The 18,388-nt window shown below is 37.4% G+C and overlaps 1 protein-coding gene across 4 annotated transcripts in view; it reads left to right on the top strand.

The window, feature by feature from the left end:
* The window catches only part of NNT (nicotinamide nucleotide transhydrogenase), a 43,277-nt gene that overhangs the window by 12,328 nt on the left and 12,561 nt on the right, over positions 1-18,388 (top strand). For all 4 annotated transcript variants that reach the window (XM_038123632.1, XM_038123634.1, XM_038123633.1 and 1 more), the window contains 12 exons: positions 700-833; positions 2,569-2,760; positions 3,674-3,827; positions 4,719-4,880; positions 5,653-5,763; positions 6,496-6,641; positions 8,156-8,351; positions 8,933-9,166; positions 11,153-11,313; positions 12,219-12,398; positions 16,276-16,435; positions 17,791-17,872. In XM_038123632.1, coding sequence (XP_037979560.1) covers positions 700-833; positions 2,569-2,760; positions 3,674-3,827; positions 4,719-4,880; positions 5,653-5,763; positions 6,496-6,641; positions 8,156-8,351; positions 8,933-9,166; positions 11,153-11,313; positions 12,219-12,398; positions 16,276-16,435; positions 17,791-17,872 — 1,912 coding nt within the window. The remainder of the gene's footprint in view (positions 1-699; positions 834-2,568; positions 2,761-3,673; positions 3,828-4,718; positions 4,881-5,652; positions 5,764-6,495; positions 6,642-8,155; positions 8,352-8,932; positions 9,167-11,152; positions 11,314-12,218; positions 12,399-16,275; positions 16,436-17,790; positions 17,873-18,388) is intronic.

The raw sequence follows: 18,388 nt of genomic DNA on the forward strand, positions 1-18,388 counted from the left end.
GGGTTAATGAATTATGTCTGTGTGAGCATGTACCTTTACACTTCTGTGATAAAGACCTGGTTTTAAAGTGTGTCCTTTTTTTTTTAAACAACTTTTGTTTTCATAGACTATTAGTATGTATCAAATACCATCATGTTTTTCTTACTAAAAAAGGAGTCTTTAGTAATAAAGTGAGAATATAGAGTTCTCTTGCATATCTATTGCATCACTGCTACTTCTGCTATAGAACTTGTGCGCTGAAACAAGTCTGATTGAAATGGAACTGTCCTTTGTAATTGAAACATAGTAAGGTAGAGCTTAGATTTTAGTGCTTTCTGTCGCACAATATCTGTATTTTAATAGCTGACAATGTGGTGGCTGGTGGTTTTTTTTTGTTATGACTTTTGTTTTTAATTTTTTGTTATGACTGGAATTGTAAGATTAAATGTTAAGACTGTTGGTTTGCTGTCAGAATTGGATTTATCTTTGGTAGACTACCATGCATAACTTTGTTATATGCGTTTGGAGCGGGATGTTCTAGCACTTCTTCTGTCTTTCTAAAAAAATTTTTGTGTTTTTTTATCCTAGGTACCAATTACTTGAAAATTTTGCTTACAAAATTAAAGCTTATATATAGAGCAAAGTGGAGAAGTCATGTCCTAAGCTCAACAGATAGACAGCTGTATTTTGTGTTTAACTTGCTATGCCTTGTTTTGTCAGGTAAAAAAGCTCCGATCTTGTTTAAGAAAGATATGATTGAATCAATGAAGGAAGGTTCAGTTGTTGTGGATTTAGCTGCAGAAGCAGGAGGAAATATTGAGACTACAAAGCCTGGAGAAATGTATGTTCATAAGGTGAGCATTTTAATCTGCAGTTCATTCTCAGTTCACCTGAAGTTCTGTGGTGTTTTGTAAATTGTATGCTGAAAATAAGCAGCTGAATTTTCAACAGCCTTTCAGCTGCTTTGTGCTGAAGTAACCCTTTAGAATTTGGTCACTATTTAAATACATCAGTTTGAATATTTTAAAGACACTAACACCTTTGTATAGTGTTAATTTGGTTGTTAATGGATATTACAGAATTCTTGCTACTTAAACTTCCAAGTCCAGTGTTTATCTCTTCTGAGTTGAAGGTGGGATTTGATATCTATTTCTTGGTCTGTCTAAAAAACACAGCAGTAGCAATAGGTTCTTTGATTTGCTTATCACCTCTGCGACGGAGGTGCCTTTGTCACAGGCAAAGCTAAGCAGGTTCAGACTCTCAGTGTTTACTTCAGTACAAAGTCTCTGGCTTACTCAGTACTATTTCAGCTTCAGGAGGGTGCTGACTGTGCTTTTCTTTATCTTCAGCAATGTGTCAGTCATAGAATATCCAAAGCACTAGAAACCCAAAGTAGATATAGCATAAATTGGTTCCTTAAAGTAAGCAGTTTTGGTCCACACTAAACTGCTTTGGTTTTGCTCCAGTGTTCATTTGCTCAGTTGAGAACTTGTCTTTCTGCATTTTGGGTTTTGTTTTTGGTGCTTATGGGAAGTCTGCTAACAATTGCAGAAATCTGGGTGATCATATTTATAGTAGCAAATTTCTTAGGGTGTAATTTGATAATGCAAGGATATAATACCTTTATTTGGGAAGCCTGTAGGACACTGCTGCCATGGTTGTCATTGACATAAGCAGAATTCTGTTTGTATATATCAAAGAATCACATGTTGCACTTGTCTTTGTGGCTTTCTAGGGCTTTTGATGTCATTGCTTAAAACCTGAAACTAGAGAATGTGGAACAGAAGTAAGCAGATACTTGCATGAAGGGTTTATATGGAACACTTCTAGTCAGAGGAGTATTACCCCTGGATTTAGTGTACTGGCTCTGTGTTATGGAAAATAGCAGCAGTGCAGAACTATTAGGATTGTGCCAGAACATTGCATTAGGAAGCCAGAGTTCTGGAAGCATGTGTGGATCTTAGCTGTAAGTTGTGGGAGCAGTGTTTTAACACATGCCTGCTTTTGAACACCTCAGAGTGTATGCCAGCCTCAGCTTCCCATTCCTTCTGAAAGCCTCATATCCTTTAGTTCTCATTAGTTTTTTAAGCAGTGTGGATATATTAGGTTACATTTTTACATACATATGAACTTAGACATATTTCTTTCACAGCTCTGAGGGAGCTCCCTTCACTCTAGTGGCATACAGAAACTTGTCTCTCCAGTGCCCACCTTCCAGAAAAACTGAGAAGATGCCAAGCATTGGGTGGATTAATCTTTTACCTGATTGCTTAAAGAATTTAGGCTCTGAGAGAACATAGGATTTGGAGAAGACCAGCTCTTGCACCAATATGTCTTCCTCTCTGTGAAGTCTTGTTGCTAATGGAGTTTAAGGTGTTGGATTTGATCGTGTTGTATTCTGTAGCTATTGTGAGTGATCTGTCCGTGACCTAGTAGTGTCAGAGCTGCAGGGAACCAGTTTAGTTGGGGTTATAAACCAAGGTAAATGATACAGTATGGATAGATATTTCTAGAAAGATATACTGGAAGAGATGATGCTTTTTCAGAGATTGTACAAATATTTATTATTTTACTTGGATTTTTTTTCAGGGTGTTACACACATTGGGTACACAGATCTGCCTAGCAGAATGGCTACTCAGGCCAGTACCCTGTATTCTAATAATATTATCAAACTTCTAAAAGCTATTAGTCCTGACAAAGAGAACTTCTACTTTGATCCAAAAGATGACTTCGACTATGGGACTCTGGATCATGTTATTAGAGGAACTGTTGTAATGAAGGTAAGCCACTAAATAGTCTATTCTTAATTTGTGAGTACAGACCTATCACTTATAATTACTGTCTCTTCAAAATGTGTTCAGAGATACTGCATGTCAAGAGATTTCAGAGGTGGAGTATGTGGGTAATTGTGTGTTTATTCAACTGAAAATTCCTCTGTTTCTTTTTAGTCTTGTCTTCTTGTCAAGGTTAAACCTGATGTATTTACTAATGAAAAATAGGAAAAAAAAATGTTTTTGTGTTTCATGTGATAAAAACATAGCTACTTAAAACATATTTGATGCTTTACCAGACCAAACATTCAGAAAAATATTCCTTTAAAAAAAAAAAAAAGTGTTTATTTTATAGTAAGAGGAAAAAATGGTGAAACTAGAATATGCAAAGTACTTGAAACTTTATCAGAAAATAATAAAATAAAAACTCAGGGCATAGACTTTAGGGCATGGATTCTCCCAGACCATTGAAGTAGTGTGTACAGCTCAGTGCTGATAGCTCCACAGAGGCCTGAAGTTTAACAAGAAATGTGGGATATCATTCTTGGTTTCTATCTGAGGTCTGGAAAGGCTGTGATTACAGTTCACATCTGTAGCAGATTTTGTTATTGCCAAGACTTAGTTTTATTTTGCCTAGATGTTTTCCACTTAAGGAACTTTATCTCTTTGCTTTTCTCTTGTTTCTGCTCTGGAGCCTTGTACTGTGTCTTCACCAGGTACTCCTGGGCACTGATCTTGTCTGAAGAATGTGTAAATCAGTATGATTAACTTGGTCATGCCTTGCAAACTTCTGCTGATGCAGAAAAAGAGCCTGTACCTGGGCATGGCTGTAGGATGTTAGCACTTGCCTGAATTGCAGGATTGAGAAGAAAAGTACTAAGCATCTGCCATGTTAGGCATAACTGTAAATATCTCTTGTCAGGATGGCAAAGTGATTTTCCCAGCACCTCCACCAAATAACATTCCTCAGGGAGCACCAGTGAAGCAGAAGACTGTAGCAGAGCTGGAAGCAGAAAAAGCTGCTACTATTACACCTTTTAGAAAAACCATGACTACTGCAGCTGTATACACAGCAGGTAGGCAACTTCCAAAGCTGGAGAATCAGTGTAGAGTACTTCTCATTTGGCTAGTACTTTTGAATGACCCATCATCTAACTCATTCAATTGAATAGCTGTTTGGGAGAGCAGTTGATTGGCTGGTGTCCTGGTGCAAAATCAGCATAGTGTAAGAATTGCTTGAGACGGAAAATAAAACTTCTGAAATTTTACCAAACGTATTTGACATTTCAACAAGTGCTGATTCTCTGCATATATGTGTGTTTGACTCTACTTAAATATTAGTAAAATGCTTAAAATTCTGAAGGACTCCTGTCAGGGACTGTGCCCCTACTTTGCAGCAGAATCAGTTCAATGGCTTTTGCTTTCTTCAGATTTTACTGTATTGTGTGAGACTTAAATGGCCACAGTCTACTGAAATATTGGAAATAGGACTTTGCTTTGACAAATAAATATTGGCTCTTCATTTCATTTGTTACTCTCAGTGTATCAAAACTTTTGCATGAAGTAATTAATGAATTCAGTAGTCTTAATTTTAATCCCTGTTCTTCATACATGTGCTTTGATACAGCCAAGAAATATCTCAACATAATTGTGACTTCTACATTTTTTTCTATAGAACAGGAGAGTGACTGGATTCAGTGTTGATGTAGAAACCTATCTTTGTTGCATTGTATCTGTTTGTAACAAATATGTGCGGATTATATTTATGGCTTCATTTTCTGTTACAAAGGAAAGATTAGCACTGAAAGAACTTAGTGTGTTTGAAAAAATTATCTCCCTGATTTTGAAACTAGTCTATGCAGTGAACTCCATTTTGCTTTTGTGTCAGTATTAGGTTCCTGTTTTATATAATTTAAATGTAAGAAATCATTGAAAAGTTACAGAGTTTTCCTGTGCTTTCCTTCTAGGTCTAGCTGGTATGTTAGGGCTGGGCATTGTAGCACCTAATGCTGCTTTCACACAAATGGTGACGACATTTGGCCTCTCTGGGATAGTGGGGTACCACACAGTGTGGGGTGTGACTCCTGCTCTGCACTCGCCACTCATGTCTGTGACTAATGCTATCTCAGGTAAGTGGCTGTCACACTGCTGCTTGTTTTCTACTTAAGTAGGCACAACTCCTTTTGCCTGATAAGTACTGCTGTGCATGTTTGAGTTTACTTTCATAAATAGCAAGGACACCTGAAACAATGTATTTCTGAGAGTATGATTTTTTTCAAAAGAAAGGTAAATGTGATACTATATCCTTCTAATTTTCATAAGTAATTTTTACACTTGCTTAAAAGTTTGTTTTACTTGGAGTGATGCAGTCTCCTTTTATAGATCACTTCTTTTCTCCCGTCTCTTCAAAAGATTGCCCTGAAAATAGCTAATCTTTCCTATTTTTTACATTCTTTTATTCATCTCCTCAAACTATGTGTTTTGAGAGAGGGGCAAAAAAGAAAATAAATCCTAAAATGTCCATAAAATTCATAATTCTTATAAGTAAGATTTTTTGTATCTGTGTTTGGCTATATGTGGATCTACTTTGGTTATAATAAACAAAGTTTCTTTTATTGAACAAGTACTTGGCTAACTCTGTGCTTGAGGCACTGTTCTTCAAAACTACATTCATATGCTTTTTTTTTTTTTTTTTTTTTTTTTTGAAACATGTTTGTACTCCTGAAAAAGACCATGGTAGTCTTCTTTTAAGCATTACTGTGTGAAGTAGGGGTCAAAATTTGAGTTGACTGGTATTTGTCCAACAGTTGAAACAGTTGTCCATCTACTTCCTGTAGATGTACAGTCTGTTAAGGTTACACAGTAACCTTTTCCAGTAACACTTTTGTCTCTTTTAAATAGGTCTGACTGCAGTTGGTGGGCTGGTACTGATGGGAGGGCACTATCTCCCTCATAACATTTCCCAAAGCCTAGCAGTGCTTTCAGCCTTTATATCTTCAGTCAATATTGCAGGTATGAATGTTAGCTTTTCTCCCAAGGATAACTTCAAGTACTAGTGTAATTTTAAAATTTCTTCTGGTTGTTTAATTGTATAATTCCAGAAATACTAGTCTGAGAATAGAATTTGAGAGCATTTATCAATAAAAACCCATTAGCCCTCCAATGTTCGCAGTTGTTATTGTAGGTATTTTGCATACCCTGTGGAATAACCTCTTTTAGGAATTATTTAAATGTGCATTTTCCTTTCATGAATTTGGGTGGTGATTATATACTATACATTTTCCTGTATGACCCAAGAGGGTAGTTGTAGAGGATTTGTACTTGTATTGACTTTCCTACTTGACATGCATACTGGTAGCATAGAACAAAAATTCTGTTTCCTTGCGCTTCAGAAGTCCCAGCTTCAATAATAAAAAGCAACAAAGTGAGCAATGTGACTTAGAAATACTGCTTTTGCTAGAGCAGGTTAGGAAAAGAATACAGTCATAAACTAAGCTGTATCCTACAGTTGGTGTAGAGTATGGAGCCAGAGCAATTCCTCCTTTTCTTCTGAATTTCTTCCAAAGGCTAAAAGAGACAGCAAGATCTAATGCTGATTGTACCTTTGTTTCCTGGTAGTTTTCTAGGTTACTAGTTTTATTTGTTGCTGAATTGTGTGGTAATACATTATTATTTCTCTTATAACTTGGCATGTGCTTGATTTCAGATTTTATTTTTTTAAGATTGCTCCTTTACTTTGTGCAGGTGGCTTTTTAGTTACACAGAGGATGCTGGATATGTTCAAACGTCCCACAGACCCTCCTGAGTACAACTACTTGTACCTGCTCCCTGGTGGTGTATTTGTAGGAGGCTATGCAGCTGCTCTCAGCGGTGGCTATAACATTGAACAAGTAAGAAGATAACTTCATGGCTCTTAGCCCAGTGCACAGTGCTATGTTTCTTCATGCCTGTTCTGTGGAGGAGTAAATAACAAATAACCCAAGGTCTTTCCATCAGCTGCATGTTCCCCCAAGACCAATCTGAAGCTGATTAACTGTAAGCTTTCAGTCACATAGCTAACATACTTCAAAGGCCCTGTTGTTGTTTGGTTTTGTGTTAACATAGCAGGTGCTTTTATTTATTGGACTGTTTTCCTAAATTGCAGTCTAAATAATACAGTAACTACAGAAATCAGCTTTTGTTTTAAATGTTTCTGAAAGTTCAACTTGGCATGACAGTTAAAAAGGAATGGGATCAGTTTTCAGCGCAGAGGGATGTACAGGGATTTTACCTATAACACCTTTTATAGTAAACTTCTGTTTACATTTATTTTTATAGTAAGAAGAATCAATTTATATTGCTTTGTGCAGTTGGAAAAAGTGAATCCAAACATACAGTTATGGCAGGGCCTTGTAATGTGTTTGTGTTTTGTCAATTATCTGGACATATATAGCTCAGTTCATGTCAGTTTGTTTGTACTTTTTGCAAACAACAGTTATAGATTTTAAGATCATCAAGTCCAGCTGTCAGCCTTGCACCACCACCATGGTCACCACTAGACCATGTCCTCAAGTACCACATCCACAAGTTTTTTCGAACACTTCCAGGGATGGTGACTCCATCACTTTTCTGGGCAGCCTGTTCCAAAGTTTGACCGTGCTTTCCATGAAAAAAACATGTCCCAATATCTAATATAACCTTCCCCATGAGCAACTTGAGGCCATTTCCTCTTGTCCTCTCACTTGTTACCTGGGACATGAGACCAATTCCCACCTGACTACAATTCTCATTTTGAGGAGTTGTACAGAGTAATCAAGTCTCCATTGATCTTCCTTTTCTCCAGACTGAACACCCCAACTCCTTCCTCATCACACGTGTGCTCCAGATGCTTCACCAGCTCATTTGCCCTTCTCTGGACTTGCTCCAGTGTCTTTATTGGAGTGGGGGGTCCAAAATTGGATATAAGATTCAAGGTGTGGCCTCTCCAGTGCTGACTATAGGGGAATGATCACAGTTTTGCTCCTTCTGGCCACATTCTTGCTGGTAGTTCAGAACTATCAAAACTATTTCTTAGTCCAAATTTGCCATAAACAAATTCTGAAACTATCTCTATAATGAACAGGACCAAACTGCTTTGGATTTGTGCTAAAGGAAAGGTTGCTTCTGAACTAATGAGGAAAATTGGTTTGGCTTTAGTTAATATTCATTCTGCAGATAAAAAAGGGTCATCAAGTGAGGGAAAAACTTTATAGATATCACATTTTAATTTATCTGTCATCCTGTATGACAGTTTCTTGACTTTAATTAAAAATTGTGACTTAAACACATTCTGGAGAAATCAGCCATTTTGTTTAATTATCAGAGTTGTTTTAATAGCAATGCAATTTGTCACTACTTCATACTGAAGCTTTTTCTTATTTTAAAGGTGATGTATCTGGGCTCAGGACTGTGCTGTGTTGGTGCCCTGGCTGGTTTGTCTACCCAAGGAACAGCTCGTCTTGGAAATGCTTTGGGTATGATTGGTGTTGCAGGAGGTTTAGCTGCAACTCTTGGAAGCCTTAATCCCTCGCCTGCATTGCTGGCACAGATGTCAGGTGCAATGGCACTTGGTGGGACCATAGGTATGTGTATGATGAACTAACAATCTATGTTCCATGCATGCATATGTGCAACCTGTATATACATAAAATACTGTATAACTCCCAGGTGAATTGACTAACTGACATTTGTGACTTGTGCAAAATTATTCAGAAAAAAGTGGGAACAAAATATTGTAACTTTCAGGGCTTTTATTAGTACTTCACAATGTGATAAGGAATGGGCTGACTGAAAAGTGGGACCACATCATCTCTGATAGGAAAACTTGTGTCCAGAGGTAAATGATCTTGCCCACCTTTATACTTCAGTTCCTGACCAAATACTGCCAAATTCTCTCTTTCACACTGTGCCTTTGTCACAGAAAACAATGGATTTCTCAATATTTGGTGAAGCTTCTTAGCACATGATATGCTTTAATCCTTCAATTTTTCATAATGCACAAAATGCACGTGTGCAACCTTCGGTTCAATGCCATAGTGATTTCTAGTTGAAACAGACTTGTGTATGTGTAATCATTGCACACTGAACCATCCTGTACTAATTGCTAGCTGAACAGGTGGTCTGCGTTTTCTAAGACTTCCCCTCTGTCTTCAACTCTCAATAGGTTTGACAATTGCTAAACGCATCCAGATTACAGATCTGCCTCAGCTGGTGGCTGCTTTCCACAGTTTGGTTGGTTTGGCTGCTGTGCTCACCTGTGTAGCAGAGTACATGATTGAATATCCTCACTTCGCCACCGATCCTGCTGCAAACCTCACCAAGATTGTGGCATATCTTGGCACATACATTGGTGGAGTGACATTCAGTGGCTCTCTTGTTGCATATGGAAAATTGCAAGGTGAGACCTTCTGTTCAGAATTAAATATTTGTTAAAGGGTTTTTCTCCCCCCGGGATTTAGTTCTATTTTTAGACTGCTATGTAATTGGAAAAAAACACTGTATTTTGGACCAGGTAAAAGTTTATATGTTTAATTTTTACGAGTGTACTTTTTTGTTTCTAATTCTGTTTAATTTATGTACAGCTTTAGTTATGGAGGGTTGTCTTCAGTGCTTTGTCATATTATTATTATTCATCTTGTCTAGAAATAAGTGTTGCTTTGGTGTTAAGACACTACCTGATGCTTTTTCTCGAATTCCTTTTATTGAACTTTTATGATCACAACTTTGTATTTCTGAGCAGACATTTTGATTGAAACTCTCATGTTGCTGGATTCAGTGAGCACTAGTAATACTTCTAGGATTTTGTTCTTAACGCTGCTATCTTCATTAAAGTAGGCAGCCTGCAGTATTGAGGTTGCCTCACTTTAAACCTTTCAGTTTGCTGTCTATTTACCTACTGCGCAGATTCCATGCTCCATGCCTCTTACTGTTTTAGCAAATATGTTTTCTAAGTTAAATACTCACTAATTCCTGATTCTTATGCATGTGAAGGTTTCTTTATTGCATTTATTTTTGGTTTTGTAAGCACACAGCTTTTGAGAAGCTGAGGTAATACTTGTACTAAGAATTTCAGGCTAAGAGCTTCCTATTACTAATCCTGTTGTTAACTTTGCAATAGTTCCTTTGGGAAACATCTCTTTGCTTTCTTCAATGTTTGTGAGACCAGCCATTGAAGGAGGAAATATGACAAGGATGGAAAGCTGTCTTCTCTAATAATCTTTTGAAGGATTTGTCAGTAGTATGTATTTCTCATGTATCTCTGCTAAGTAGTTATTAATTTATTTCTTCTGAGTTATTTTTTCTCTCTCCATTGTACCCCCTTCAGTGACTTGTGCGCATGGTCCCTGGTAAACTTCACTGCCTGTTTGAGCCTGCTCTCCTATTTCTGTTTACTTTTTTCTCCCTTGCATTTTCATATCATCATGGTATGAAATATGAAGCTTGTCTATATTAGTGAACTACTGATCCTATAGCGTGGAAAAGGGTAGTAAGTCACACATTTTGACTCCCCCGGCTGAGACCATCAGTTCATACTTTCCCTTGAATTCAGCTTTTCTCAAATTTTAATAAGAAAATTAAAATGAATGAAATTAAATGAAAATGAATGAAATTAAAATGAATTTTAAATGAAAATTAATTTTTTTTCCTCAAATCTAAATGAGACACTTATTTCTGATGTAAGTAATTACTGGGAAACTTGCATTGTTTCAGCCCTTTGTCATGTGCCTTAAAAAAAACCAAAACCCTAGTATGAAGTAAATGTGACTGTCTTTTTGAACTGAATCACACAAATACTGAACTGGCTTTTCCCCTCAAGTTTCTGCAGATCAGGAAGCTGTGGAGTTCTGTGTGACTGAGGGTAGTTGTGAAAGTAATGCATTTGAAAACAGGAGTGTTTTGTACTTGGTGTTGTCTGTGTAGTCATATTTTGTTAAGCACACAGTTTGTGAGAGACTGAGATAATCCTTGTGTAGAAGTTCCAGCTAAAAGCTTCCTTCTACTATGTGTCATATTCAAAATACAAAGACCTGGAGACGAAGTGGGAGGGCTTTGTTGAAGGAAAAATAAAAAGGCTTTTCAAAAGGAAAAGAGATTTTTCTAACTATTCTGGAGCACTTCAGTGAAATTAGGAAATAAATAGAGTTAAAAGAAGAATATTTCTTTTATATTAGAGTTAAAAGAAGAGAATCTAGAGGAAGTTTGAGTGTCTTGCAATTCTGAGTCAGCAGAAGATCTCAGGTTCAACTAACTTGTTTTATCTTCTACCTCTCCCTTTTTTTCTTTTTTAATTTTTCTTTTGCTGAGTTATTCAGTCTTCTCTGAACATAAGCAACAGGCTTCCTTGAATGTACATGTTCATGTCTGGAAATGTGTTTGTTTGCAGGTATCCTGAATTCTGCACCTCTGCTCTTGCCTGGTCGGCATGCATTGAATGCAGGATTGCTGGCTGCCAGCATTGGTGGGATGGTACCCTACATGATTGATCCTTCTTACACCACGGGAATTACTTGCCTGGGTTCTGTGTCAGCACTCTCAGCCATAATGGTAAGTTGAGGAATTGTAGAAAGTGAAACAAGTTACACAAGGAGTTCTGCAAGTTTCGTCTTTATGCATTATATTTTACCATCCTGAGTCACAGTGGGCATGGTGCCTGCCTGTGTGGTAACTTGCTGTAACAAGTAACAGTTGACTTTTCTAGATCTAGCTGTAAATCAGAACTATTCCAGAGAACTGGAATTAATTTTTATACTTACTTTTTACAGCTACTGATTAATGAAGTTTTTAATATGACAGAGTGATATTTGAGAAGATTTTTTAGAAAGTTAATCCCTAAAATACCTAAAAGAGCTCTGGATTTACAGATTATTATGATAACTTCTTGAGATAACTTCCATGTGTAACTTTTGTCATTCACTTACACCAGTGTATGCCAGTGTTGCAAAATTTACCTTGAATATTGCCATTCTGTAAACTGAGTCTTGCAAAGACTATTCAATATGAATGCCTTAATGGTGTGAACAGTTCCATGGAACTGGTAGGATAATTTTGCAAGTGAAACAAATGTGACTAAGCAGAGCATGAGTACGGTGAGGTACCTTTTTGTCCTCTCTGAAAAGACAGATTTGGTTAAGTCCAGTCTCAGCCTGAATACCTACACTAACAGTACTTGAATAGGCTCTAAGTAACTTGATAGTTGCTTAGAAAGGTTGTGGATGCCCCATTCCTGGAAGTGTCCAAGACAGGGTTGGATGGGACTCTAAGCAACATGATTTAGTGGGTAATAACCCTGCCCAAGGCAGGGCAGGTGGGACTGGCTGATCTTTAAGATCCCTTCCAACACAAACCATTCTATGATTCTGTATTTATTTTTCAGTGCTGCAGGCTGAGTGTCCTTTCTGGGTGTTCTCCTTAGTGATTGCTGACTCAAACTATTTTCTTTCCTTCTCCAGGGTGTCACTTTAACAGCAGCTATTGGAGGTGCTGACATGCCTGTAGTTATTACTGTCCTGAACAGTTACTCTGGATGGGCTTTGTGTGCTGAGGGCTTTCTCCTGAACAACAACTTGCTGACCATTGTTGGTGCACTCATTGGCTCCTCTGGGGCCATCCTTTCTTACATCATGTGTGTGGTAAGCAGTCAACAGAAACTCTGCTTGTTTGCCAGTAATGAAAAAACGTTTTTAACCATGTTTTTTAGGAAGATAAGCCATTGGATCTCAAACTCTTAGATGTTTATAGACTAGAAAATTCTTGGTTAAAACTGTTGGACTAGATGTCAGTCGTTTTTCTTAGATTGGGTGAGAGACATACCTCAAAACTGAGGAAAGCCCTTGCATTGACTTAAGCATTAAGGATTTGAATCTGGGCTCAAAGAAGTATGGTCAGCTTGTGGTCTTGTGGTCAGCTACTTTTTTTCACTCATACAGCTTTTGAAATGTGGTTAAATTTAAGCTAGATTTAGTATGTAGCAGAAGATACTTTAAGAAGTGTGTTCGTTGGTTAGGTAGTGATTTACAGTTTGGTTTTTGGAGTGCAGAAAGGTGTGCCCTTTTCTTCAGAGCAGCTACTTTGGAGTACCACGGGGTGGCAGCAGGCCTGCACGAGTTCAGTGCTGTGTGTCAGCAAGCTTGAGCTTCATCTCGGTGTGGGAGTTGTGTTGTGCTATTAGTAATGACCTCCTTTTCTCTGGAACATTTGTATAAAGGCCTTGTATTCAAAGATGGAGAGGTCATGGTTTATAGAAAACCGTTTGCAGTGCAACAGCATTCTCATTCTCATTTCTTATTCTCTGTTGTGTAATCCTGCTTCGTTTCTGCCCTTGTGCTCTTGTGTGATCGGTGCCACTGTTCTCCTGTCTGATGTTTTCCTCTAGTCAGCTCTGGCGATCATCTTACTTCATCTCCACTGATAAATAGTATTGTTACCATGTTGGGAATGTTCAGTATCATTCTTTTTCGTCATTCTTGAGGGAAAATTTCAGAAAAGCTTAAAAAGGTATTCTTGCAACTACGTGAAAGTGAGTTAAAATTAACAACTCTGGGTATGAATTGCAAAGCATCTTGTTCTTTCTTGAATATTTTCTGTCTCCTTATCAAAAGGGAATCAAATTATGTAGCTCATATATTTATTTGTATACATTCAGGAATTTAGTCCGTATCAGTGGAAAAATAGTGCTTATGGGTAACACAGGTATAAAAACTCTGTTAAAAATCAAATTCTTGTAAACTTCAGGGAAAATGTGAGCTGTTTAATGTGTATTCACCAGTAATCTATCTATACCTTCATTTTTGTTTTACTGTCTCCTTCCTTTCTTAATATTGCTCACTCTTTTAGCACTCACTAGAGAGTTTTGAAATACTTACAGAGTTGGTTGGAGGAGCCTAGGTAAATAGGAAGCCTGGGGGAGTAGTTAGCAAAATAGTTAGGCAGTGACAGAGTGCCTTTCCCCAGTGTTTCTCAGATTACAGGAAGTTTAGTTTTTGAGGTAGTGTCTAGAATTCTTGTGCTGCTTTATATAAGCTTAGACAACTGAAGTTTATCAACCAGTAAAATGAAAATTATTTTGTATGATTTCTGCACGATAAGCAGAATAACATGCTCTTAGCCCAGAATTTTTCTTTTCTGCTTTACTTCCTTTAATGGAAATTATTACTTTTAAAAGCATTTTTATAATCAGGGGATTCAGTATCATTGTCTTGAAGCTGTATTTCAGGAGAAGGAAATGCTTTTTAGTATGATTTCTGTCAAAGCTAGTATAGTTATTGATACTTACCTAGCACAGGTGAAAAGGTATTTGTAGAAACATCTTAATAGTTGAAATCTTATTTTTACAACATTTTTCAAATAGTTTTTGAGATAAAACTGTAGCCTAATTATGCAAAGGCACTCCAGCTAATCTTTTAAAGCCTCAGTTGATAACTGAGTTAAGGACAGAGAATTTAACTTCAAAAAGCAAAGGCCTGTACTGTTTGCTTATCCTGTGAACTGTGACTCTTTTAAGACATCAACACAATACATCTTATTCAGAACATTTGATTGTTAGCTTGTCCTTGTCCCTCCTTTTTTCCCCGGAGGGAATACTTGATGATTGCAATTCTGGTATTAGAATCATTATGGGATGCAGAAGAAACTTCAGCTTGAAGAGGAACCATTAACTAGTTTGATGAAACAGAGCAAGAGAGGGGACAGATTGTGTTAGTCTTACAAATTGTATGCTGGTTATTCCTCTGTACTAGCTGTGAAGTTTCTATGGGCACAGTGGAAGCACTTGCACTTCTCTGAATTCAGATCTTTGATTTTCCCTGGACTGTAAACTCCTGACCATTATTGTTACTTGTCTATGCCCAGCACAGAAGGCTTTTTCCCCACTTGTTGGATTATCAGTGAGTGGTGAAGCTTGCACTTTATACCTCCATATTTGTGGTCTGTGGTGGTAAAGAGGGTGGAAGAGGCTACAGAAGCGTTTTCACACTGTCCCAGATATGTTGGTTAATGATTGCTTGATAAGGTCTTGGCTCTTCTGTGCCTTCCACGTTTTCTCTTGGAAGATCTTGGCTCTTTGCAGTGGAGCCAGGCAAGGGTGCTTCAATCTCATGCTTGCTTTTAGCTGATTCTCAGATTTCTAATAATATTTTATCTTCTTTTTTTTTCCCCTGTTGACTTGGTCTAACTGTTGTCTTTTGGTTTAGATATGTGTAGAAAGTGCTCTGCTTCCTGTAAGCTTGGCATGTGCAACATCTGCAGTGGGTATTCTTCTGTCTAGGCTGTCTTACCTGACACAGCTGCTGTAATGTTGAGATAGGTGCCAAAGGCAATTAATTCTTAGGCTATGTGAACTACTGTGTGCTGCAGACTGTAAAAAATGTTGATTTCACTGTGTTTGTGTGCATCCCTTACAGTATCTGAAACAGTGAAGACTTATCAGGAAAAACAGAAGTTCTAACATCATCATTTTAATTATTTGCTAGATAATAAATTTCAAAGAATGGGACATTTCTCAGGCTACAGCAAAAAACGTGTGGAACTGCGTGATTTGAAATGTCAGTGGAGAATGGACATCTGGAAGCACAATTTTGTGCTACTTATATTTGTGTCTCTTCAGATCCATTCCTAAATTTTGTCGTGGTTTCTCAGCTAGTACACAAGACGTATGACTCATATGTGCAATTAAAGAAGCATTTTATCCTCTTCCTTTCCTGCTTCTAAAGTTTTTTCTCCCCTGCAGTTACAAGTTTTTCCTATTTCCAGTTATTGACAGATACTGCTTTGGGACCATAGTCACAAGCAGACGTGCCAAAGAAAGCATTTAGCCAATGGCTTTTCCTGGCTATGTGCCTAATGCAGCCAGATTTTCAGGGTGTGTTCTTCTCTTAAACCTAGTTAAAATCGCTTGTTTTCCTTTGGTGGTCAGCCAGTAAGTCAATGGCCCCCTTCAGTTCTTTACAATGTGGCTGGTTTTGTGTGGCTGATTAGCTGCTTTTGTGTTTTCCTGCTTTGTTGCTGTAACAGTTTTGCTTCAGTACTACCTGTAAGAGCTTTGTGGATTCCATGCTGTCATGGAGCAGTTGCTTACATGTTGAATTGGTTAAAAACTATCAAAAATATCTTGCAAAAATGTGTGTGTGTATATACCAATGTAAAAAAATTTTTAGAAACTCTGTCATCAAACATGCGTTCTTTCATATTCTTCCCTTTTACGAACAAAAAGAGACCAATATTTGTTATTTGCATAGTTTTGTTCTCTGTTTTGGAGAAATATTGGCACTTTCCGACTTCATGTGTAATATAATGTGTTTGAAACTGATGTTTGGTAATGGCTGTGGTAAACCGTTTTAAAGAGCCTGTTTTAAGAGTCTTTGGATTATAAGAAGGCAAACCAGTTTATAAAGACTATTGTCAGGAAGTCTTTAATATTTTCAGAAATCTTTTACAGAAGTTTTCTTTGTGGAGTCTCACCTTTATTTTTGGATTTCATCTTTATATGATCAAAACCATCCTGTCTTTTAGGCTATGAACCGTTCCCTTGCAAATGTGATTCTTGGGGGCTATGGCACTGCATCAACGGCTGGTGGGAAACCCATGGAAATTACTGGAACTCACACAGAAATCAATGTGGACAATGCAGTTGAAATGATAAAAGAAGCCAATAGTATTATTATTACTCCAGGTAAGACTCTCTTGACTTATACAGCAAGATGTTCAGAGGATGTAATTTAAAAAAAAATACCCCAACCAAACAGAAACACAAAACAAACCAAAAAAAGGTAGCAGCAACAAGGTTGCAGTATGACAGCAGCATATCAAATGTTGACTGGGTCCATGTGGTTTGTTTTTGTTCTGTGGTCAGGTATCATTTCCCTGTGCAGAGATGTGTGCCCTTCATTTTTTTTGGTGTATATGTCCTCAAAGTTTGTCCTTTTATTTGCATTTTAAATTCCTCAGAACGAAGACTATCTTTTGTAAATTAAGCTTACACCACAACAGCTGTACACAAAATTACTGAATTTCCAAGCACAACTACAGTACCAGTGGTACCAATTGTTCCAACAGATCTGTTAAATCCCGAAAGACAGGACTTTGTTTACACTTCTCATGTACTTGCTCAATTCTGCATTTGTTTATGAAAAAGAAAGTCAAAACCCCTCATCCAAAATGTAGTTAATATAAATACCATAATTAAAGTAAAAAAAGACCCCAACCTGAAAACCAAAACCTGAATTGTGTGAAATGATTATGTTGGCTGTTCATGTCCTTTAGTAGTACATTCCCTGAAAGGAAAACTCAGGTAGGGGACAGTTCAAGACTTCTCCTTCAACTGAATGGCATGACTATCATGTTAAACTCATTTTAGCACTGGAATGTGAAGAATGCTAAAATACAAAGTTATTTTTTATTTGCTTCAACTTTAAAGAGACCATCAGTGAGGTGGGGTTCTAATTTGGTAAGGTACATTTGTTTCTGATGGAGCTTGCAATCATCTTCAAGGAGTTTACCTCTTTCTCATGTGGTCAAACCTTGAGGACACCATTAATGATATATGCTTTTTATTTTTATCCTGGATATAGTTGCTCTGATGAATTAGCTCAGAGAGACTGAAAACATTATTTGTTGCTAAAAGCCATATCCAGCTACTAGATTTGCATTAAGCAGATTGAAATTCTGTTGAGGATAATGGTTGTGAAGTAACCTGACAATTGCCCTTTAATCAAATTTTCAAAATATCTGTCTGAAACATTCTTTTCTGATATAGAAAGGAACATGTCTTTTTGTGAAGGTAGAATAAGTGCTTTTGTAGTTTAACTGGTCAAATCACTGCACTGTAAGTGGTCAGGAGCTCAAAAAAGAGATTAATTACAGTGGTCAGGCTGGGAATGTATGAGAATCTGATGTATGTTTTTTTTTAATTTCTTTCATTTATTTTTAATTATGAGAACATCTTGTGTGGAAGGTACACTTATTGTCTGCAACTGGTCTTTCTGCCCTAAAACAGGAAAATAGGTTAAAATTTTGAAATTCTTTCAGGTTATGGCTTGTGTGCAGCAAAAGCTCAGTACCCAATAGCTGATCTGGTGAAGATGTTGAGAGAGCAAGGGAAAAACGTCAGGTAAGGGCTTTCCTTGATGAGAAGTATTACAGGTGGTTTGGTTTGGTGTTTTCTTCATTCCATTAAAACCACTAGTTTTGGTTTAATGTTTTTTTCAGCATTGACAGAGGCCTAGAATAGCAAAGTTAAAGATGTTTCTGGAGATTGTTTAGTTCATCCAGCCCCTTTGCTCAGACCAGAATCAACTGGAGAAGTTGCCTAGAATCTTGTCCAATTGGATTTTGAATATCTTGTCTCCAGAGATGGAGACTGACAGCCTCTTTTGGGCAGTTCTTATGATGTTCAGTCATCCTTAGAGTAAAACCAATTGCCTCTTGCCTATTGCCTGGATATCCCTGAGAAGAATATGGCTCTAACTTTTTTTATTGCACTCCATCTATATTTATACACAGCAGTAAGATTCCCTTGATCCTTCTCTTCTGCAGGCAGAAGAATCCCAAATTTCAGCCTCTCCTCTTATGGCACATACTCCAAACCATTAAGCAACTTACACCTACAGTTAGGGGGCTCCTGTAA

Source organism: Motacilla alba, chromosome Z (assembly GCF_015832195.1).
Source record: "Motacilla alba alba isolate MOTALB_02 chromosome Z, Motacilla_alba_V1.0_pri, whole genome shotgun sequence".
Classification (NCBI taxonomy): Eukaryota; Metazoa; Chordata; class Aves; order Passeriformes; family Motacillidae; genus Motacilla; species Motacilla alba.